General features: G+C 45.6%; 1 protein-coding gene across 3 annotated transcripts in view; it reads right to left on the reverse strand.

Moving 5' to 3' along the window:
- Window positions 1-23,535, reverse strand: part of LOC101069770 (disheveled-associated activator of morphogenesis 1) — a 34,192-nt gene that overhangs the window by 3,167 nt on the left and 7,490 nt on the right. The window contains exons 1-24 of one of the 3 annotated variants that reach the window (XM_011612072.2): window positions 20,278-20,631; window positions 12,707-12,998; window positions 10,741-10,830; window positions 7,578-7,649; window positions 7,232-7,326; window positions 6,690-7,023; window positions 6,485-6,595; window positions 6,272-6,375; window positions 6,056-6,122; window positions 5,860-5,977; window positions 5,292-5,430; window positions 5,064-5,122; window positions 4,795-4,982; window positions 4,182-4,490; window positions 3,484-3,591; window positions 2,862-2,891; window positions 2,451-2,548; window positions 2,289-2,373; window positions 1,571-1,677; window positions 1,088-1,176; window positions 814-982; window positions 621-728; window positions 485-545; window positions 259-390 (exon numbers count right to left, since the gene is read on the reverse strand). In XM_011612072.2, the coding sequence (XP_011610374.1) occupies window positions 259-390; window positions 485-545; window positions 621-728; window positions 814-982; window positions 1,088-1,176; window positions 1,571-1,677; window positions 2,289-2,373; window positions 2,451-2,548; window positions 2,862-2,891; window positions 3,484-3,591; window positions 4,182-4,490; window positions 4,795-4,982; window positions 5,064-5,122; window positions 5,292-5,430; window positions 5,860-5,977; window positions 6,056-6,122; window positions 6,272-6,375; window positions 6,485-6,595; window positions 6,690-7,023; window positions 7,232-7,326; window positions 7,578-7,649; window positions 10,741-10,830; window positions 12,707-12,892 (2,859 nt within the window). In that variant the 5' untranslated portion in view covers window positions 12,893-12,998; window positions 20,278-20,631. Of the gene's footprint in view, window positions 1-258; window positions 391-484; window positions 546-620; window positions 729-813; window positions 983-1,087; window positions 1,177-1,570; window positions 1,678-2,288; window positions 2,374-2,450; window positions 2,549-2,861; window positions 2,892-3,483; window positions 3,592-4,181; window positions 4,491-4,794; window positions 4,983-5,063; window positions 5,123-5,291; window positions 5,431-5,859; window positions 5,978-6,055; window positions 6,123-6,271; window positions 6,376-6,484; window positions 6,596-6,689; window positions 7,024-7,231; window positions 7,327-7,577; window positions 7,650-10,740; window positions 10,831-12,706; window positions 12,999-20,277; window positions 20,632-23,535 lie in introns of those variants that run through there. The other 2 variants (XM_003971713.3, XM_011612073.2) reach the window with 2 other exon arrangements.

Here is a 23,535-nt window from a genome sequence, read left to right on the forward strand (position 1 = left end):
ATGGAGTAAAGCAATACTCAGCCCTCTGTGGCTCGAACAATGAGAGGTCTGACTAATAAAGCATCGGCGGTTCGGTGGCAGGAAGCTGGAGCACTTCACTCCTACTGTGAGCTTTCCTGGAGAGGTGACCGATGGGGTCAGAAAAGCGTGTAGCAACAGCTGCACTGAGGAAACGGGAAGCCGGCTTTCCATGTTTGGGTCCCAGAGTGAGAGTGATGTCGCCCGCTCAGAGATACCGCAACGATGGCGCCGACTTACCAGCTCCTTGGCCTCGGCGAGGGAGTCCTCCACGTCGGAGAAGCTGAAACTGGCCACGGTGATGAACTGGCTCACCACAGACGCAAACTTGTCTCCCAGCTCCTGCGGCCGCTTTTTCTGGTAATCCAGCTCCTGCATGTAAAGGACCGGCGAGAATGAATGCAAAGGCTCACGATGCGAGCGACATTACGCGCCGTCGCCCGTCTCTTGGATCGCCGTGACTCACACTTTCCACGCTCTTCAAGCCGCTGCGCAGGTTGTTGATGTCTTTTTCCAGCTCGGTCATGCTGCAAAAACAAACCGATCGTTAGGACTGAATGAGGAGACTGTTAGCGAAGCAGCTGCCTGTCGAGGTCACTCACTTGACTTTGGCTGCCTCTGGGATGGTCTTCAGGTCCTCCTGGAACATCAGGACTTTGGAATACTTCTTCTCCAGGATGGTGATCAGGTAGTGCAGCAGCGTGATGTTTCTGCGTAAAGCCAGCAAATGTAAACGGCCTCTCATTGGCATCTCCTCCCACAGGTGAACATTGTTTGACTGAGCCGCAGTCGTACTTGTCGATGCTGGATTTGGTATCGGCGATCTTGTTGAGCGAAGACACCCTGAAGCCGTAAGCGTTCCCCCTCTGGCCCTTGTTCATGAAGTTCCCAAAGGCCAGCACCACCTCCAACAGCTGCTTCAGGTTTCTACTGTGTAAAATCTCTTTGGAAGCCTTGCTCAGAGCTGGGGAGAGACCGTTCACATGCAGCCCATTAAGGATCCTTGCAGAGTGGCTTGTAAGTCGATACGTTTGCTCTTCTACAATAAAAAGGAAACGTGTTTTCCCACCTTCAACTTTGGGTTTTATCTCCGCTATTCGCTCTGCAAACTTCTTTTTGAAGTATAACGACTGCAGCCTCTGCTGGTAGTGGTTTATTCTGGACCGGGAACAGAAAAGACGTGGAGAGGAAGACCAGAATAGACAAAGATAATAAATTAGAAACAGGGAAATCCAAACAATGAGACACAATTGCAGGGAAAAAGCAATACTTATGTACTGTTTTTATTGTCGTAATGAAGCTTGTTTTTGCATTATTTTCAACTCATGAACCGTTCTGCTGACCTCAAATGCCACCGCGACTTCCCAACAACACTACCCAAGTTGTTTGCAACAAGCCTGATACTTATCAAATTACAGCCGGATTTACCAACACAATTTAGAACTAAAGATCCACACACAGCTTCTGTTCTCTGCTGCCCGCTCAGCCGGTGCGACCTGCCGAGCGCCGTGCTGGCCAGAGGCCGGCGGGCGTTAAAACACCAGCCACACACCTGCTCATCTCGTAGAGGAAGCGGTCAGGTTTGGCCATACGGTCCAGCTCGTGTTTGTGCTCCTCCAGCAGATCGACGTCGCTCTTCTCGGGTACGAACTTCAGCAGCTGCGAAGGAGGGGGGGGGGAGAACTTTATAACAATGTATAATTAGCAAACTCGCATATCAAAGCAATCTGCAACAGCTTGGTAGCGGCTCAGCGCGGGGCTGTAATGCAGTGTGTCATCTTTGGGAGAGCTTCAGAAACATAATTGGCTGCTGACGTCTGCAGAGTTTTCATTACTTCAGCCCATCGAGAACGAGCAGTTGCTAAATGAGAAGCACATTTCATGCTTCAAACAGCATCCATCAGTCAGTTCCTCCTGTCTGCTTCCTTATTGTTTTAATTGTAGTCATAATAGAGTTATGCATGTGTGGGCCAGAGGAACAATGGTGCCAGTTACTTTTTGTTTTGTTTTCAAACCAAGGAGCCTCTTTTAAATAATGTCAATATTTTGATTAGCCTTACTTTCCTCCGGCTTCCCTCCAGATAGTTTTGCACACGCAGCGATATAAAAATAAAGTCTGAGGTCTTACAGAAAAAGGGTACGCTTGTTTCTAGTAATCCCTAGTAATCTCAAAACCAGTAACTTATTCTCATTTTTTGACTGAACAAGAAACAAATTCCGCTGCAGTGAGGCACAGTGAGAGGCTGATCCTGCAGGTGGGGAGCCTGTACCTGCTCCAGCATGTCTTTGGGAAGGTCTTCCTGCTCATCCATAGTTAAAATGGCCCTCTTGATCTCCTCATTTGAGAGCTTCAACCTGTAAACGACAATGAGGCGTGAACAATCGGCCCACGACTGCAACATCCCATAAAAGACTTGTAGCGGTGATCTCACCTCGACAGGAGGATGTTGCAGTTTTGAGCTCGGCGGCCATCGATGACTGACAGCTCCTTGACTTTTTTAGAGCTCAGTGTGTCGTCTTCTGCCTCTTTCTGTCAGCAAAGTGATGAAGAGGTCAGAATATGCTAATACTCAAATGTGATGTGCAAAATCTGTATTTGTGGTCACCTACAGGCAACAACCAAAGGTACCCTTAGATCCCAAATGAGTAAAAACACAGTAAAGGAACATTCACGACACATGCAAACATAAACATATGTAGGACAGCTGACTGTAGAAAAAAGGTCCTAGACAGACGTCAAGAGAAGAAATAAAACTGAAAATAAGCAATGATGTAAATCCAAGTAAAGTGGGGAAAAAAAAAAATCCACAAAATGTATCTACCGTACGGTTAAAGTCACTCACCTGTTTGCTGTTATTGATCGTAAAGAAGTCCTAAAATGCAGGCAGGAAGCAGGGAAGATGTGAGCGTTCATTAGAATAAGTCAAGCAGTTACGTGATCGCAGCCCATAAACACAAACGGCAAGATGATCCTCCACGGATCCATCAGTAACGACGGAGCGGCAGTGAGACACGAGCTGCAGAAGTAACCGATGCGTGCTCAGAGATCACATGCTGTGCAGATAGGTCGTCTGTCGGCCTGCTATTAATCGCAGCATTTAAGGTTCAGGAACACGAAATTACAATTTAATCATTTTCCTTTTTATAAAAGTCTTCTAACTCGTGCTAAACGCTGGGCACGGTCCTACCAAAGTAGGGTAAACTGGAACAAAAATCACATTCATAACGCGCCTTCACACGCCTAAATTAAGACATAAATGTGAGTAAAAAGCACCAAGTATGCGAATTAATTACAAACTGTAGCCATGACAGCAGATAAAGGCCGACTGTGTGAGCGGTTTACTCATGCATTCATCAGATACACTTGCAAAAACGATCGAGATTATAAATAAAAACAGAAAATGGCTGAAAAATGTCATGCCTCATTAGTTCCAGAATAAGCCAACTGCAACACAACGCCTGTACCTGCTGTCTTTGATAAGCTGAAAAGGTCTTTTCGATGTCCTCCAGGTCCAGGATTTTAAAAACCTTGGCATCGTCCATATCCATCCAGAGAGTTCCCTCCAGTTTATTCTGAGCAGAGAACAAGACGTTCATACACGATGATCAGTTGGAGAGAACACCAGATATTTAGCATCTCACATTGCCGCGCATTGATAATGCACGTTGGCTGTTTCTTCCCACTGTTGTTCAGTTGGAGTCTCTGACTTCAGGTCATTTGAGAGCAGTGAACTCATTATCACGCAGCTGGTAATAATGGGCTCAGGATGCCACGAAAATATCCAATAACAATAATAACTCCCACACCACTAACCCACCACAAAACTGAAAAAATTAATCCAAGATTTAATGGCAGGAACTCGTTTAACAGCCACATTTAGTCCAATTCTGCTGTGGCTGTCAGAGTGTGTCCAGAGAAGCTCTTATGACTCTTAAAGATCTAAAGCATAGAGTTTTGGGTTTTTTTTGCAGTCTTATTAATTCCTTCGACATAAACAAGACACTTTCACCCAAAGCAAATGGTTCTCGGTGGATATTCACTTCTGTCAGGGCTGTATGAGGCTCAACAGCTTCAGTAATGCCCACAGCAGTGTGTCTGCAGCCATCTGTTGTGCTCCACTCATGACTGTCGACATGAATGACTGTAGTGTCGGCCCTCTCACCTCTGCTAGCTTGGACCAGTTAAAGGACTTGAGAGCATTGGATGGCTGTGGGATATTCTTCTTCTTTAGGGACGGTCCGATGGGTGCTCCCGGTGGCGGGGGGACACCGCTGAGGGGTGGCCGTCCTGGAGGTGGGGGTCCACCTGGAGGAGGCGGCGGTGGAGGAGGAGGAGGAGGCAGCATCATGGCTCCAGGAAGAGGTGGCGGCGGCGGCGCTGGGCCTCCAAAACCTGGCAATGGTGGAGGAGGTAGGGGACCACCGGGTGGACCCGGGATGAGGGGAGGACCTCCAGGAACCACAGCCTGTCTCTGGAGGAAAGGAAACCAGCAGGAGGGACCAATTAGACTGGAATACCACAGATACCTTTAAGATGATTATTTTAAAACGACTGCACGAGAATGCTTGAATAAACCTGGAAGGCTACAGCAAATACACGCTTAAATTTTATACATGCAAACAGGCATACGAGTCATTTAAATCAAAGACTCGCAGTCAGGTGATATAATGAGTTGCAGATGTAACCAGCTGTTACCTCAACCACCTCTGAGTGATCAGCAGGTTGTATTTTAAGGTTTTTATGAAGTGAGTGTGAAAGTGCAGAGGAAGTCTTACGGTGCTGAGCTCGTGCAGGCGCGCCGACAGCTCAGCCACTTGCTGCTTGACATTCTTGTGCTCAAAGCTCTCCTTCTCCAGCTTCTCTTTCATCTTGTTGAGCGTCTGCATCATTTCATCTTTCTCCTGAGTCTTTGCGTCACATTCGCGCTCCTTTTTGTCAAACTTCTGCTGCAGCTCTTGGTGCTCTGCCATGGAGATTCACAGCACGGCCGCGGGTTTATTGGGAGTCCGCTTCAACAACCATTTTAGTTCAAAGTGTCACAAACCTTTTCTCATTTTCTCTGCCTGCTCTTTCCACTGCTTCACTTCATTCTCATTGACCAACCTGCAGCGTGAATGACACAAAAACAACCCTTTTTCTCAACCCAAAAACAGATTTATATTAGAGCCAACACTACAACGTTTGACTGGACTGGACCACAAAAACTGCCCCCCTTCTATATAACGGCAGAATAACTTGTCCCGAGTACACGTCATTGTGTCAGAACACTCACATCCGGACAACGTTCTTCACGTTAAAATTCTCCAGTGGCGTGACATCGGGGTCGTGACCTTTGTCGTTCTGCAGGACCATTTGCTGGACAATCCGATCCAACAGCAGCCAGTACTGCACCGTGTTCCCACTCCTCTTATCTGGGTAAAGAGGAATAGCCTTATTATTATCATTAGGCAGCTCCAGTGACGGATCACTGATGGATAACACAAGTCTGTATTTGCAAACCCCATTAAACGCTCTTCACCAAGTAAGAGATGGATTTAAGGGGCCAGACGAGAAGGAACATAACACAAAAGTTATTGTGGCTGCTCGGTGGCTCTTTGTTTTCAAGTCAAAAGGATGTGGGAAAAGCTGGCTCACATTAGACACGAATCATTCAGATGGGAATGTGCTTATCCGATTCCTGAGCTCGCTTATCTGTAAAAAGTCAACATCCTTATCGCAGCCTTAAGCCAAACAGTCGGGACGCATTTTGTATTTTCTACAGTAATTACCCTCTTTTGCCCATTGACTCATTAGGTTGATATTTTCATTGTCTCATTACTCTGTGAACTGCCAACACTCACGTGGCATGAGGAGACAGTGGTGCAGCACGGACATAAAGTGCGGGTATGCGTCAGTGTGGTTCATCTTCTTGCGGATGAGATCGAAAACTTGGGTGGCACTCTTAGTGTCTATATGTACCTGAAGAGGAAGAAAAACAAGTCCTGAATGAGATCCGGCACTCTCGAGATCGTGCACTGATTTGCCTTTTCTTCTTACAGATTCAAAGCGGTTGGCTAGAGCCAGCTCATCCTCGTTCCGCAGCATCTCAAAATAGTCTAAATGCCTGAACATGTGAGAAGAACAGACTGGGTTTGAGAGGCAGCCGGTGGGGAGATCGTGGACTTGAAGGTTCGACAAGGAGCATCTGTTGTCTGTGCTCGTGCGTGAACATCAAAGGACCTACGATGGCGTGGCACTTTGGCCCCATCTCACCTGTCTAATGTGGAGTTTTCGTGAGAATGCAGCTTATCGATCACAGGCTGGATCCCCAACATGAGAAACTCGTATCGTAGGTGGATACGGAATTCCAAACTTGTCTGCGTGAAGGAAAAGAGAAGAGTCACGGAACAATGCGAGAGTCTTGCAGCCGTGACGACCTTTCAGCGGGAAGTGAAGCAGAAAAGCTGTGTGGTGTTTCTACTGTACCTCTCCAGTGCCTTGACTCAGCACAGCATTTATAAAGGACATAATGGCCGTTTTCAGGTTGACCTCATCTCTGTATCGCCCTGTGTTCCGGTCCAGATCGTTAATGAGGGTCTGTGGGACGACAGGCCAGACAGCTTTAAATATCTTTACAGTGACTTAAGTGTCCACAGATTTTTTTTTAAACCACATGCTTCCTTCCATCCACCTGGAATCGTGTCCTCTCGCAAGCAAAGCGCTGGTAGTGCAGCATGGCCTCCAGGACTTTCCTGTGCCCACCAGGCACCAGGCAAACAGCGCCCATGATCTCCAACACCGCCACCTTGGTTTTAATGTTCTCCGTGGCCAGGCTCTGGGCGATGATGTTGATGCTCTCCGGGTGAGAGAGGACGTGGGCTCGGCCCTGCGAGTTGTTCATCAGAGCCTTGATGCAGCCGATCAGGGACGTGTGGATCTGTGATTCCGTGGTCTCGTAGTCCATGGTCTTCAGGAAGTTCAGTATGCACGTCAGGCCATCCAAGTCGATGAAACGAGTCACGAACCTGTGATATAGAGCAGGCACAGACACGGACAGTATGGGTAAGGAACCCAGGACATTGTGCAGTTTAGACTTTTACAGCTATAGAAACCTTGAAGGGCACATTTCCATTTTGTGAGATAAGCTGAAAATAGGGTGTGGTTGGGTGAAACGGGGTTAACTGAGAAGATGACAGATGACATTTCACATAAAAGAGAAGAGAGATGGGCGACCTCATGGGTTGCGTCCTCAGAGCCGTCTTTAAACTCTCGATGGTTTTGTTCCTCTCCTCCTCATCTTCTTTCTCCAGAGCCAGGAGAGTTTTTCTCTGTAGAAAAATCAAGATTTTCCATCCTTTACATCCGTCTTAAAAGCACAGTAACTGACATGTGATATTATTCATCATAAAACCTGCTGTAAAACTAAAGTGTGTCGATTTAATGGCTAAATCCCATCTCTACCAAATTATTATCTTGAATATAATCTTGAATTATGTCCTGGAATTTAACTGATAAAAATCGATTCATTTTTAATCAACTGCTGTGTACCCCCCTCCCCCCAAGGAATTTTAGAACTTACAGCTGCCATTGAATTGAGCTGGTCAATGTAGTATTCTGGCCAACTAGTCGCACTTTTGTTTTCTTCTTGTTCCTGAAAAACAAAGTGACGGAGAATAAATGACTCTTTGCAGCGCTCCGCCGAGAATATTTTTCAAGGAATGTTACGCAACCGTGAGGGGGAAAAAAAAGAATGGATATAAAGAAATAATTAGATAAAGATGTGGTTGGCAAATGGGTATTAACTGAGAATGTGTGGAATTTAACAAAAGATAACAAGATTCAAATATTTCTGTGACAAGATGAGGAGCGGGGCTGTTATTTTTAGGTTCCCGTCTTATGTTTGACAATAACAAAAGTGGGAACCAGATGGAGAACCTCATCAACGGGATCCGATGGACAAACAGTAACAAAGGCAACAGTCACGGAGGGGCTGGGCAGAAATAGCCAAAAGGCAAAATTGGAGCAGGAAATCAAAGTAGGGCGACACAGATATCCAGCCCATTTCACGATCACGTGCCTCGCTGAGTGTCAGGAGGTTGGTGAGAAGTGCAGGAAAGAAAGCACAGCTGCTTGGGAACATCTTGAGATTAGCAAATGGACATTAAAACTGCAGATTAAGGATGCGCCCTGATTTATGCTGAGATTAATCTGCTGACAGGCGCAAATGCCCTGAGTGAAGATAATAATAAAAAGGTTTTATATGTTATTTAGCATTCTAATGGAGAGACACAGAGCAGAGAGTGACCTTAAACTTGGCGCGTACATAAAGGACGCTCCAGCTTTCATTCCAATTCCAGCCCCATTTAGCACATGCGAGCCGAGACCATCAGAAACTAATTGGGCGTCAGTCATTAAACGTGGCCAGCAGAGACTTGGCTGCTCCAGCAGAAGCTGCAGGACCCTTGGCTGGTCTGGAGGGAAGACCTGATCCTGCTGTTTCACTGGAGGCCCGTGCCAGCTACACTAGGCGTGGGTTGGAAGACGTGCAGTTCATTAGCAGGGTGGGTTAGGGGTGGGGCCGCTTCCTTTTCAAGTCCATCGTTCCACTTGGAAGTCTGCAACTCATATGCTGCAATGTTTCCAGTTTATTTATAGTTACAGGAGTGGGGAGTGTGTTTCTGGTTCGCGTATGTAGCCCACATTTAAGGCATTAAAATCAAAGACACATTAGGAAGCAGGAATCATCCTGATGCATTCAGACAGAACTTTCTTTTTGGCTGAAATTTGAAAGCTGACTGTAAAATCTCTGCTAAGAACAAGAGCAGTAAATCTGCTACTTGGCAGATGAGATAACTCTGAAGTGGGCCGGCTACATTAACTCTCAGCAGAATGATTTCATGGGCTCAGGTGTCTGGCCAAACCAAACAGCTCGGGCTCTGTGTCTCTGCCTGGCTTATCTCCTCATTGGCTGCCTGGCTGTGGAAGCCAAGAAAGGGCTGGTGAAAAGCAGTGCCCTCATCACTTAGCTCAGAGGGACCTGATAATGATCCCCCACCTCACTCCCTATCAGCTCACAAAAGCGGCACCTGTGGAAGCGGAGCCTTCCTGTTTTACTTGGACAACCCATCGAGTCCCTTTGCCTCTCGTCTACACATGCACACACACACCCTTCCTCTCTGGGCTCACATGTTGAGTTAGTATCTGTCTGGGCCGGGGCCAGAGCCTGATGCTCATTCAGCAATATTGATGCCTCCCCCCCCCCAATGCTGCTCATAAAGATAGAGTTCCATTAAATTCTCCTCTGGCTTAACAACAATACTGAAAAAAATGCTCCATGAACCCAACACTGGATAACAGAGGCAATTAAGTGGGACACAGTAAAAATTGGAGCAAAGCCTGTAATTTCCCCCCCCCCCACCACACACACACACACACACACACACACACACACACACACACACACACACACACACACACACACACCCCTTCCCCAGTTGCTGTCTGTGCTGCAAGCTAGGGGATGCTGTGTACGGCTAATGTAAGCCATAAGTGCATCAATATTTAAGCGTTGTACTAAAATTGGAAGCAAGAGAAACTGCTAGCTGGGCTCCGTAGCCAACATGCCGGCATTTCCGAAGCAGAACATTGAGATTTTCAGAGTGAATTATGTGCATGGGTTCATGTCAATTAGAAATGAATCCTTAAAAAAACTGAATGGATATTTGGAGATGATGTTAAACATCTGAAGATAAAGATCAATATGAAACTAAATATGAAGCCTGAAGGAAGGAAATTATGAAAACATAATGTATTCAATGCATTCCCTTTCAAGCTTTCCTAAAAATGGCCCAGTTTGGTCCTCGCCATCCTTTTTATTTTTCATTTCCTGCTGCATTTTCCATAAACCTCCTCTATAAAAAGACATGTAAATGCCACTTCCATCCAACACTCATCATCTTGTGTGCAGATGTGGGAAATGATTAATAAATCTGTGTCCACACTCTGTATTTTCATCATGAGAGGATGTATCCGTCACACACTGCGGCCTTGAAAAACACTGCTGTAAAAAGGCGAGGGGCCTTTTAATGGTAGCGGGAACGCTCGGCTCGGAGCGATCAGCGCGAGGCCCGAGGGCCTGTGATTTCCTGTAAGCAGATGAGGGATTAATGCACAGAGGAAGGATGAACAGCTGACAGTCCTTTCATCATGAAGGCGAGACATGATGAATTACCGCACTGGCACAGGGAGGTAGACTGTGCTGTGGTCTCAAAGACTAACATGTTTTATCTCCTGAGAGTTAAGTGCCAAGCAGAAACTCAAAAAAAAAACACTCTCCACTTTTTTCATGTCGTACACGATATTTCAATACTTAATAATTCCTGACTTATCAGACTGTACAGGCTGGATTCTGTTATTGGATTTGTCTCTACAAACTGTAGGATTATTTCTTTACTCATCTAAGGTATCATCCACTTAAGTAAGTAATCCTGGGAGCAGCTCTGATCTGATTTATACTGTCAAAATGAGGATTCCTAACTGTTCTTTTCATGTTCTGTGTCAAGACAATACAATAAATTAGCAGTTTAATGCACATCCATAAATTGATGGACCAAAATAAAAAGAAAATGCAGTCGATTCACTGCTGTGAGACAAAACCGTTGTCTTTTCCAGATCAATGAGGAACCAAACAGGGTGATTTTTAATGGTAGCGAATCTGCAGCCAGCTGCAGTGATGCTCCTACCTTCTTCTTGCTGCAGTAGATCTGCCACTTCTTCTCTGCAGGCAGGGCGAACATGGCTTCCCTGTGTTTCTCTGTGAGGTCGAGCTCATCCTGCACAGTGGAGAAAAGAAAATGACAGAAAAGAGAGTGAACGGCTAAATTTGGCTGCATAACCAAGAGCATAAAATCATAAAATCATGTTTGACGCTGGGGCTTTAATCAGTTTGTGTGAGATCATCGTTAACCAGCGTCAGATCAGCTGTCTTGCAGGCTTTAACTCAATGAGGAATGAAAGCGTGGGCTGCTCGACACGTGGCAACAAACATCTGGAGACAACATGCGTCAACACATATTTGACAGAGGTAGATAAAGGGCGCCGCCCGGGGGGTTGTTGACCTGATAAACACCAGCAAAGTTCTCTGCAAAAGTCTAAACACTTTTCTCACATCCATCATATTTTGTGCAAATGAGATTCATGTGAAAACCATGAAAAGCCAGTTTCGATCAGGGAGATACGACATTGCATTGCCTGAACACAGGTTTAGTTGTTTATGGTTGCTTTACAGCCCCAGATATAAATGGCTAATGTGTTTTACTGCAACTGTTGGAAGGTGCCTGCGGGGACGTCTCTCCTCGAGCCAGAGCCCATGTGACAGACGACGGCGGAGATCGAGTGTCCTGAAAACGGCCGCTGAGATTATTGATCGTCCCACGAAAGATTAAATTGCAGAATAATATACAGCTGGCAGGAAACGACAACAAACAACACAAACAACACCGTTGGGCTGTTCGATTTTTATATCCCCGAGAGCATTTGTGTGTGTTTTTTTTTACGAGAAGTTTTTCATTTAATTACACGTCTGTGGGGAAAAAAATCTTAATTGCAACGAACCAAATTTTCACAACATGAGTCGTTGGCTGGCGAGTTTATTGTAATTATGCGCTCACGTGGTGGCGCATATTACTCACACTGGGTGAAAAGAAAAGCACGTGGATGTGTTCCTCTAGTGGAGAGAGAAACTGAAAGGCTCCTTGTAGTCACACTCAACTTACTCAGTTATGTGTTCATAAAAGGTCGCAGACAAAAACAAGCAATTAGCCAATGGAGGGGGCCGGACCATCAAGAGTTTTTGAATGAGGCCTATTGATGTGCAAAAATGTCACGCTTAGATTACTGCGGAAGCCGCGGGAGAGAAAAATGGGGCAGGGGAGAGGCAAACACCGCAAATTAGAAGTGACAATAAGACAGAGAAAGAACAGCAGCCTGGCCCAGATACTCAAGAGAAACTGGGAGGAACGGAACACTTAAGGCTCTTAAATCACAACCTGCCTTTAAAATTCTAGGAGGTTTTAGAGGATTAGTGTTATCAGCAAAAGTGAGTCAATAAATGCTGCGACTAAAACTGTGGTGGTGATTAAGCGATTGTTTTCATGCCTTTATCTTTTTATCAGGTCAAAGCTCTTGTGATTACTGAGCTCTATTTCTGACGATCACTAGAAAAAGACAACAATGACTTTAGGCTTTCCAAAAAGGATGAAGCCAACGCTATAAAAAGACTGCCCCCCAACAGTGCCATACTGTCTTTTCATCTATTTTTAATGTGATGCACTTCAGTTATTGCATTTTTTAGCAGCCTCCCCCCCTTCCCCAAGTCCAAAGGTCAGGTTAGCCAGCCTTCGGCTAAACCCAGGTCATTAGATTAAGTTATTTAAAGCTCAAGTCTCACTTAGATGTTGGAATCAAAAAGCGGGACGAAGGCTGGCAGCAGAGCCGGTGCGGTCTTCGTCAGTTAGGGACGTCCCTCTGAAGTTACGGACAGTGTAATTATTTGTGCGGGGTAATTTAAGAACGTGGAGTCATGGTGCCTCTGCCTCAAACCCTTTGACATCACGGTTTGAATCAGATTAATAAGAGGGAAAACAATATTTTCAAAGCATGTAGTTGATTTTCCAAAATAATGGCTTAGTGTGAGATGTTTGTTCTTACCACCAGCTCGGAGAACATGCTGTCCAGCTCATCGTACCCTGGCATCGGCAGTGCTGGCTCCATCACCTGAAGGGCAAAATCCTCTCGTAGCCTGTAGGTGATCTCCGGGTGATCGCTGCTGTTAAAGCAACAGAAGATAAAGGAAAGACCGCCGCGGCCGCCGCCCCCACGTTTGCGAGGCGCCATGGCTGCTCGACGGATCCGGGTGTTTAGGTAGGGAGGGTGGGAGGCACCTTCGGGGGCCTCTGTACAGCCTCCTCCACCTTCAGAGATCGGCCTCCGTCAGAGACTCCTGAGGACGACAGGAAGAAAATGCTGAAATAATGAACTCCTCCAACGGACGGATGTAGGTCAGTCAGAATTTCCTCCAAGACAGATTTGCAGTATAATATAAGATAATTAGGGCCATAAACACTCCATATTTTATATGACGCTAAATAAAAACATTCAAACTTTCTGGTCTCTTTAAATGTCAAATCCCACAGCACAAATACAACAGCCACCTTTTACGAGCCGCACTGTTAGTCATTAGAAGCCGGATGAAACAAAGCATGAACTCTGAGGGTAGGCGCTGAAAATATATCATTTACACACGAGGATGAGAGGGAGGGCGTGATGGTTTGGAAACGGACACCATTCATGTGCCAGGATCAGTAGTGAGGCCTCGGCTTTCCTCTACGGACATAATGGGGAGTGATTAGATGGGAGGGTTTGGGGCGGCCGTGCTGTTTGAGCATATTGTGTTGAGGTAGAGGACAGTTTCACTGCGTGAAAGGCCACAGTATTTGGTTTAAATTACACGTGGGGACCCAACATATCTCCCTTAACTTGACTGCACGCTTGGCTTAAGCAGAAAACTTGATTGTTCCACTCGCTGCCATCCAGGCTGAAGTTTATTGCTTCAGTACTCTTTGTCATCTCTTAGCAGGTATTTTTACCTCGGATTAAACATCTGGGGCGTCCGGTCCTGCCAAATTCAAAAACCAACAGTTTGCTCTGTGGCTAAAGCTAAAAACTGAAACAAACGGTCACATCTTGAGACAATGGAGACCTCAAATCTCCCACTACCAACATCAGAAAAAGGAACTGACCGTAACAAACTACACATTTGTGCAAACACACAGCAGACAGGCACAGCTGGCTCAGCTCCAAACAAGGATAATTGAATGAAGTAGCGCTCTGCTCTCTGGCAACATGGAGATGTGACAGATACAGTGTTGTCAGCATGTGACAAAAACAGCTCTGCAGCCGCCCTCCCGGCAGCCTGATGCCAAGATCATGACCGCAGAGTCTGCACTGACCTGCAGGAATTTTTGGATGTCTTTTCTTGGTGACCAGAAGCTTACTGAATATAATAAGTTGACTTGATTTATGAGCGTTTTCCTATAGGTCAGAGGTTTTTCCTCCAGCCAGAGAGCATCAGGAGCAGAAAGATGCTGCCTAAATTTAACATGGACAACTCAGACACTTTGCTGAAATCAAGGACTGCGGTTGACTGGGCTGGCTGGGCCGAGGCAGAAGATGACAGCTAAAGTTGTCTTTTCCAAAAAGGAAAGTGAAGACATTTCCTATGGCAAATCTGCCCGTGTAGAGCCATGAAAAAGTCAATTTTGTGGTATCTAAATAAAGGCTGATGTCATCACTGTGCCATTTTAGTCGCTTCCCTTGGTTCATTTATATTTTTAAAATGCTGTACTTTTCAAAATTCTGGTCAGCCATCATAACACATCGACTTTTTCCAAAGATTTGCACAAACTCCGACACGTGACGTTTAAATCCTGAGTTGTTTTTTTTTAATTTAATGACACAAAGGCAAATAAACAGCTCACTTATATGGGACCATAATTTGATGAACATTAATCTATATTATTTATTGTGTCCCACAGCAGCTAAAAAGATGAATGAAATCCATTGGAGTAGCAAATGTATAGGAGGCCAGAAGACACATGTAGGTTAAAACACACGGCAGCTTCGCGAACACAATGAAGTGTGTATTTATTTTGACACATCCTTGACTTTTCCAAATAGACTACTACAGGCTTTAGCAGCAGCTGCTCGGCTTCACACTCACCATCTATTACAGCATGAAAGGCAGAAGCACTTCTAAATACTCTTTGACCATATTTGTCCACGAAGATGGCCGTCTTTTTCCATTAGCTAAAGCATGCTGTAAAAGATTGTCTAAACTTGGGAGCCAGAGCGGGACGGTGCTGGTCTTCATCCAGCTGCAGGAACCCAGCGATGTGCCACAGTTCAGCCATGTGGAGAGGATACAGGCGGGACACACGCCAAACAGTGGGAGCATTTAAGGTTTCAACATGCAGACAATGTGTCACTGTTGGGAATGTTTATGCTGTAGTTGTTAACCTGTTAGACACGAGCGCTCTCACACTAGCCTGCAGTGGCTGTCTCTCTCGGGTCAAGGTTCCCGACATAACAGAGGCCTGTTAGAACAAGAGGGCATTCCTCTCATAATCAGGTGAGCCTTGTGAACCTACAGAACACCGTCGCCTGCTTTAAATTAGAAAACATATGGAGTACTTTAAATCTCAGATGTGGCGTCTGCGAGGCAGCCAGTCCCGTAGCTGCTCAGTGAAAAATATTATAGTCCGAAAAGTTATGTTTCAAATTTTAAACATCTACTTGCTGGCCGTAAATCCATCTGCTGTATTTTCCACATCAACCAAAAAAAAAATCTGTATGCACAAATACAGGAGAATTCCTGGAGTAGGAGGGTTTTCTACGTCTTCATCCATGATAGCTGGAACCCACCGGGCAGCTTTCACACCAACAATTCCGTCTTTGTAGGAGATTTCCACCCATCTATGGCCTTTTTGTTTTTGCGACTGTGTGGTTTGGTGGGTGACCTGGCGAGAGTTCAGACTGTAAAAAGAATCCCGGCATTTGCAGAGCGCCTGTGCACAGTTCCTTCCCCAAGACTTCTTCGTTGAAGCTGCGAGCGCGAAGCTGGAGAAAAGTTGCGGAGAAGAAGTCTAATCAGGGGAAGGTGCTTGTGTTACTGGGAGCAACAATCCCAGTGTCGTCTCCCAGCACCACCAAGGCCACGTTGCCATGCTTGATGAGCATTGTGGATACAAAAATAATAGATTATTATAACGAATCATTTTAAACATGTAACTACGGTAGTTTGAAATAATGTTTTCCCCACTACGAGATGCCCCACTGGCCTTTCATCACAGAATCGGATCATTATGTCATTATATTCAACTTTAGAAGCATCCACAGCTTTCCTACGTGGAGTAATGGAGTAATGGAAATGCAAAAAAAATCCATTCCACGTACCAAAGCAAACAGAACCGATCTGGATGGTGGTGATAGATGAAATTAGAAGACATTTTAATCCACATGTGATGGTGATTACAGACCTTTTCTATCTATTTAACACAGCTTTTCCTTTAAACTGATCCAAAACATGATCTAATTAATAACAGAATCCATAAGATATATTTCAAATGTGTTAAAACCAATCAATCTAGTCTTCAATGAGACAAACTGCTCTGTAAAAGACTTAGAGCGACAGCGTCTCTTGTTATTTTTAGCCATTTCAGAGACCACCAACTAAATGACGGAGCGTGCATATGAAGCAGTCATCAAGATACACCCAGAGCATACAGATCATCTTTAATCTGACTGTATTAAGACAAAATTGTGTCACGTTTGGGGTGAGAATTTAATCCCACACTAGACATAAATATTAAAAGCAGATGTGCTAAGTCTTCTGCACCAGCTGGCATCTCTCAACAGCTTCTGCCAGTGAAACACAGTTTCTGTATCTGCAGCAGATTTGGCCACATCAACGCCGATGATGTCACTGGCAACATGCCGCTGCAGAACCATAAGCAACAGACGGATCTGTGAAGGGAAAATGGGTCCGACAGCTATAAATAATCAAACCTCGTGGAGCGTGGCGTGAAGAAAATGAGGTTTGAAGAATGAAATGGTCAAGCTGGTAAATAGTTCAAATATGTGCTACCTGCTTTGCTATGACAGAATATAGCTGCAGCTCCACTTTAGGCAGACCAAATGTATTTAATCTCCTTTTAGGATTTAGGATTTGGGTGGTTCAGTCTGCCTTATTTCCAATGCAAATGGCCACAGGGTTAGGGTTGTTTCAGATGGTTGTATCATGCGCACGGACTGACTGGTCGGTGCGGAGCGACTATGAAATCCCCCACAACTGCTGTGCACTGTGCTTGGCAATTTATTTTGGATCAATGTGGACAGCTGCAAACAAAAGGCCCAGGAGCCACATAGCGAAGGCCAGTGGTAGACGTTTCATCAAAACACAGGGGCCGAGCTCGGAGCTGCAGTTTGACACAGAGCAGCTGCTTAACCTGTGAAACTCAAAACTGTTTTCACTCCACCGCAAACTGCCTAAAAACAATCAATATAATAAGGCATTCTGATGCAGGACAAAATGTTGAAGCTTTTCCCCCTTCCAGGGGAAAAAAAATACTAATTATTTTTTTTTTTTTCACAAAATGTGCCAAGCAAAACGAAAGTGATGTATCAATCAACGTGTTGTTTCTGAAATCCTGCACCTTTTCAGCGAGGACTTTTCTGACGCTCCACAGTGGTTTACGCGAACCTCTGGTTTTGTGTTGAACAGCTGGGCAACATATATAAGGTTCGCTCTGCCAGTCACTCGATGCTGCTCCGAGCAGACAACGGGTAAACACGCGTAGACTTGGATAAACATCCCAGAATAACTGGGCCATGACAGAAATGCTGACTGGCAGGTTCTAAGAAGATTAAAACCAGTCGCTCCCCAGTGATGGCCAGACAGACAGCTAATAAAAGTCATAACAGTCATTTATTATACTATTAACAGTGTGAAAGCGGCGATGTTAATGTTGCAGAAACGTTTGCTTTGACGCCCGCGTATCCACATTACGAGGTTACACATCAGGACGTGACAAAGGCGTCGCCTCTGGGGAATCGCTGTCACGTGACTGAGGACACGGGGCTCCAGCGGTTCTCACGTTACAGGACTGACACACGGACACAAAGAATGCAGAGAGGAAGGTGAAGAACACGTGGTTAAAGGTTAAATCGTCAGGACTTTGGAAGTGAGGACATTGGACGGTGACCACGCCGCACGGCCGCTCACCTGTGGCGCAACATGCTGCATTACTGGTCTATAATGTGTTGTTTTTGTTGCCTAACGTCACCTTTGCGTCACGCAGGTAAAGGTTCACGGCGACACCGACGCCCGCTCCTTCCCCGGAGCCCATTTTTCAGGCTGCGTTTGCAGGAGCGGACGGAAACGGCGTGACGTAAGCAGGACGACAGTGAACTTCAGGGAGGAATGCAGTAATGTCAACAACTGGGAAATGGAGTTTCTAAAATTCTTTCACTGCAGTGCTTTGACGAATGGTGGCCAGCACAAGGAGGAGCGCACGAGTATGAAGATAAAGTGTAGGATTTAACCTGCTGCCACCCAAATCATGAGGAAAATACAAAAATGTTGTTTATTATATGTTAAGTGCCCCAAATGCCTGTCACAGAAAGGTTAGGATTCTTCTCTACAGTTGTAGAGCTAAAAGCTAAAAGGTGAAGCTACACAATGGCCACACAGTGAACCAGACATCACAGCATCTATTTTAAGCAGAAATTCCAGTCATGGCACATACGAGCCATTAGATTCTTCTCAGTATCATTCCTCACTCGACAGCCTCGCGCTCCTGACACTGTTTATCTGCAGATTCTGTTTCAGGCAAATCAGATTAGGACTGTGTTTATCTGTCCAAAGAGTCAGGTTTAATGATCTAATTAGCAACAGGAACAGAGACATTACTGATGAGCGTCATTGGACTGGGGTGAGGCATTCTTTCATTAACGGGGTGCTGATATGGAGACCTTTGTTTTGTGATGATAAATATACAACACATCACTGTTAATGCTAATTCAGGGCCGAGTTTTTCACAAATTTCATTCATCATAAGGGAACGTCCATTATCCGGTACACTCATTACACATGTAAGCACCTAAAACATGCTGAGATCCGTCAAGATTAAATTAATGAGGACTGGGAGTACGCAAATAAAATGTACTGGGAGATAAAAATGCAAGTTAAAGGCCGGTGGTCTCTGCAGACGTGGTTGTCAAACTCGTTCTGCCGACAACCTTTCCAACCCCCCGCTCTTAGACGCATTCTTCCTCGGGTCGACCCTTCAAGTGGAGGTTAGACTCGGGGCAAAACGACTCAGACAATGGACGAGACCTTTGTCACCGCCAGTTCAGCTCAATTCTGGGAGTTAACAAACAACTTGAGACTCCATAAAGTTCAATATAAAGTCAATGGTCTCATGCAAACTGTCGGTGGGGGCAATTCTTCAAACAACCGCCAGAATATCTTCAGGAGAGCAATAAAGAGGTCAACCAACAATCTGTTGACGCAATGGAGACAAAAGCAATAACATGACATCAAATAAGATCAATAGTTATTAGTTTCAGAATCCAGGTTCCGAGCCGAGAGGCTGTTGTTTCCCATAGCGACGGGTATTTTGAGCATAGGCAGCAGAAGCTGTAACTTCTGGGTCGTCCAATGTGTGACCTCACCATAATCTATAATGGGGTGTGGACAGTGTGATAATCTCCTGGATACCGCGAGCTGCCACGCGTCCTTTAAAAATCCCTACCTCTTGTTCAGTTGCTATGGTAACCAGAGAGGTGGTTGACGGGTGCAAGCTGGTGGGTGGGTGTTGGACTTAATATAAGCCCCTTTTCACCGCACATTACGCTGCTTTTTTAATCTGTTGTGCATGTTTGTGCAGGAGAAAATAGGATTGCCGCTCTGATTTAGCGCACAAAAACGAATAACAAAACCATTATGGATTATCGAGTTAGATTAGTGAGTTTCCATCACTCCAAAGCACGTCATCCCTGTGTATTCCCCTCTCTCGAATTTACACGTGACGCCAACTATGCGTGGCCTCCGAGACGTGGAACTGGAGAGGATGCGTAGCAACAGGAAACGACAGGGGCGAATACCAGACCCTCTCTGCCCAAGGTGACTTTCCTTTTGACTGACTTGATTATCTGCCCTCCCCACCCCACCACGGTGGAAAATGCATGCCCCCCTCCCTCCCTCGCCCCACACACATAGCTGGCCCCATTTGCAAAAACTACAGTGGAGAATCTGGTGGGAGGTAACAGCCCACACATACTTCTGCCACCCTATCTCCAGCCCACCCTGGTCATTACAGGGCATTCCCCATATTCACATCTCTCTCACCTCCGAATCAGCCTAAGGGCTATCGCTGGAGCGCTCAGTCATCCTCCCCTCCCCCCAGGTTACTACGGCAACACAGATTTCTGCGCCGACACCTCCCAAATAGACGGACATAACGCAATCACCTTCGTCCTGATGACAGGAATCCAGCCAGTGATGAAGAAAAGCAGCCGCCCCGACTCCCCACACTGAGACAGCAATAGCCTCTCCACTGTCACATGCTGCGCACACACGGGCACACTGCACTCACACTAATTTCACGTGCACTCATTTGATTACAGGACAGAATAGAAGGATTCAGTGAGCTTTTCCCTACCCTGTGCAGGAGCGTGCACGCCGCTGTCATGCTCCAGCTCTCCTTAGATCCTGGAATCAACGCGGTATTCCAGTTTCTGCACGGCCGACAGAAAAAGCTACACTTGTGCGTGACACGTCGGGGAGTATTTCCTGCGTGATGCATGTGATCCACGCATGTTCAAAGGCGTGTGTTCAGCAGGCCGGATCCCAGAGGCTGCTGAAATCTCGCAAGAGGAAGGGAAAAAAAGGCAGGAGCGGATCAAGGATAAATCATCTGCCCTGAGAACGAGCTGCTGTTTGGGGAGTTGCAAACAGACGGCTGACCGACAGGAGCTTCTCTGCATATGCGCCGCCTCCCCGCCGTGCTCTGCAGAACGCTGTGAGGGGAGAGGCGACAGCCACAGATGTTACTGGTTTCAGACCACACCCCTTTTCAACACTCCCCGTCCTTTATACGTCGCCACCGTGACCCCTCCCCCCGCCCAATGGCTGTACCTGGCTAAGTTTTGCATCGAGTTGCACTTGCTCAGCCTCATTCCAAAATGTATCCTTTAGCTGCTCAGGTTCATGTTTAAAATGATATATTCATCCTAGAATGTCTGGAAATGAAGGGATAGGCGAAAACTATACATACCAGTAGAATTTTGACAGGAGCTCTCGCATGATTTACACAAGCATCACTCCAGCATTTAAGCTAATTACTGGCTCTTAACACCCAGCATCAGTAAACATTCCTTCTATACATCGCAGCAAAGTATTTTGGGCCGAATAATCACCACAGTGCTGAAGAAGTGTCAGGAATCTGGTTTCCTGTATAAATACTCCTCAGACCACATGGTAATTATCCTTTTTGCTATAAAATTTCACATAAGAGATGTAAAATGTTTTTTCCAGTCTTCACTAACTAGAATTAAAGTAGCACAACAAAGTCTCCTGCCTATGATTCAAAATGCATCATTGTTCATTGACATAAACGTAGGAATTAAAGTTATTTCCCGAGCGATAATCTCAAATATAAAGCCCCAGTTTATAAGGTTAAATAAGGAATTAGCATCACCAGCACATGTGTGAATAAAGGGCACTTGTGTAGCAGTAAATCACCAGCGCACCTTTGCTGAGACCAGCGCTATGCTGCATGAAAATACCACTTTAAATGCCAGACTTTGTATTGGCAGGTACTTGTGAGGAGGAAAAAGAAAGGCCTGAAACGTGTGTTGACTCAACTGTGATGTCATCCTGGAGGCTACAACATCAAAACCAATTACAGCTTTGTCAGCCCCTCTCGACGCTGAAGGTGAGAAAGTTAGACGTGTTCTCATGTGAGAAAAGGACCCGCGTGTCTGAATCATTGTCTGCAGGCCGGTGTTAAAGTGCTATATGTCGGTGATTAGCTTCCTCTTCTTGCCCTCTTTAAGGTGTTATTTATCACTGAACACTTGTGGGAAGAACGACAATAAAAGGCTCTTCAATTTTATTCTATAAAAAAAAAAAAAGTTCCAATTGGACACGGCCGTGTTTTGTTTATCTCTGGCAGGGCTGGTGTTACAGGCATCAATGGCGAGCTGCGCCACTGCAGTGGTGAACGCATAACAGTGGAAGCTGTACGGTCCTGGGGAGCTGCCTCCATAAAGAATGTCCTGCAGCTGGAAAAACACACAGGCCCGGGTTCTCATGGAGGGCTTCTGTTCTGGTGGGACAGCTTACCCGTGTCAATAAAAGCCAGGATTTGCTGTTTCGCTGACCTAGAAGCCCCCAGGTAGAACAGGAAATGCTCGGAACACCAGGTGATGACGCTTTCCCAGTGGCATTGTCCAAGGTGCTTTCATAATCAAGACTTCTCAAGTTGAATAGGAAGGATTTAACATCTTTGGTTTGAGGCAAACTAAAGTCACGGTGACTTAACACCCCTGAGCTTTAGGGAGAAACCAGGCTTGACATAATGTCTACAAGGACGATGGAAACAACAACAGCTACTAGACTTACAGAAAAACAATAATTAGCATGGTGCTAAGATAGAGAACTATATATTGATTGTATTGTGTAATTGGAAATACAAAACTGGAAATTGTAAAAAAAAAAAAACAGATAATCATATAAAAGTGCTCTTTTAAAGTCTTTGGAGCAGGATAATTGGGAGAAGAAAACATTGGAAAAGTTGCTCTTAAAAGGTTCTGTTGCGATTATGTGACCGAATTCCTCAGGACTACTCTGTAGAAATGTTGAGTGTGAAACAGAAGGTCATTAAAAACACACAGAAGCTGAGAGGGAAGAAAAGATCAGAGAGGGGTCTTTAATGAAGCATAGCAGAGTGTTGATTTTCCACACAAGTAGGCGAGGAGATCCTGGAGAAAACCGTGACTGACAACCCACACAGGGGGGAAAAAAAACTTTCTCCGACTACTGTAAAGGAATGTGTCAAAAGTGAACGTTATATTATGGCTCGTATCATGTGGTGGAAGGAAATGGGGCTCCACCATACATGTGTTCCTTACAGGGTGGGGCTATGGCCATAAAATTCCACTCATGCAGCCCTTCCCTTGCAGAAGACCCTAAGAATCACAAATTAAATGCCAGGATTAGAAAGGGTCCCGCTGCGTTCTGCCCACCCTCTGGAAGGTTTGTAATTACCCTCTGGAATAGAAGGCTTATCCCAGAAGGGCCACATCTCCTACATCCATTAATCTCTTAAACCTGTGACACAACACTTCTGAAGAGATTCAAATATCAGATCTCTGGATGGAGTGATCTGAGAGTTTCTGGTGGCCTACTGGCACAACAGTCCAGCAGAACCACTTTGGAGGGGGGGGGTTAGGCATTTCCTATGAGTAGGCTTGTTACAATAACAGACCGGGAAGATAAATATCCAGAAAACTGCAGCAAATATGTTAAAACTACTTAGTGTCAGTGAAGGAATGAAGTATAACCGTTTAGAGGGTAATAACCCTTTAATTGTGAGGTAAGCGTGTAAGCCCCGCCCCTCCCAGAGCACAGACCGTTGGCTACGTGTGTTAACAAGCATGCATACGTTTTCATCCTCGCACACATCTCCACATGTGTAAATAAACACGTACAGTGGTCCAGAGCCAGTTCTTGGGCAGCGGTTGTGACCCAGGCGCGCTCACGTTGGGTGTGTGTCAAGCCACGTGCACGCCGGCAATTGTTTTTACTGCAACTATGCATATCAGACAAAAGTGCACATCGGTTGAAGAAGAACCATTTCCGGTGGGAAGCCTGGCTCAGATACCCGCGGGTGAAGAAGGAAAGCATAACATTGACA

Source organism: Takifugu rubripes, chromosome 16, assembly GCF_901000725.2.
Source record: "Takifugu rubripes chromosome 16, fTakRub1.2, whole genome shotgun sequence".
Taxonomy (NCBI): domain Eukaryota; kingdom Metazoa; phylum Chordata; class Actinopteri; order Tetraodontiformes; family Tetraodontidae; genus Takifugu; species Takifugu rubripes.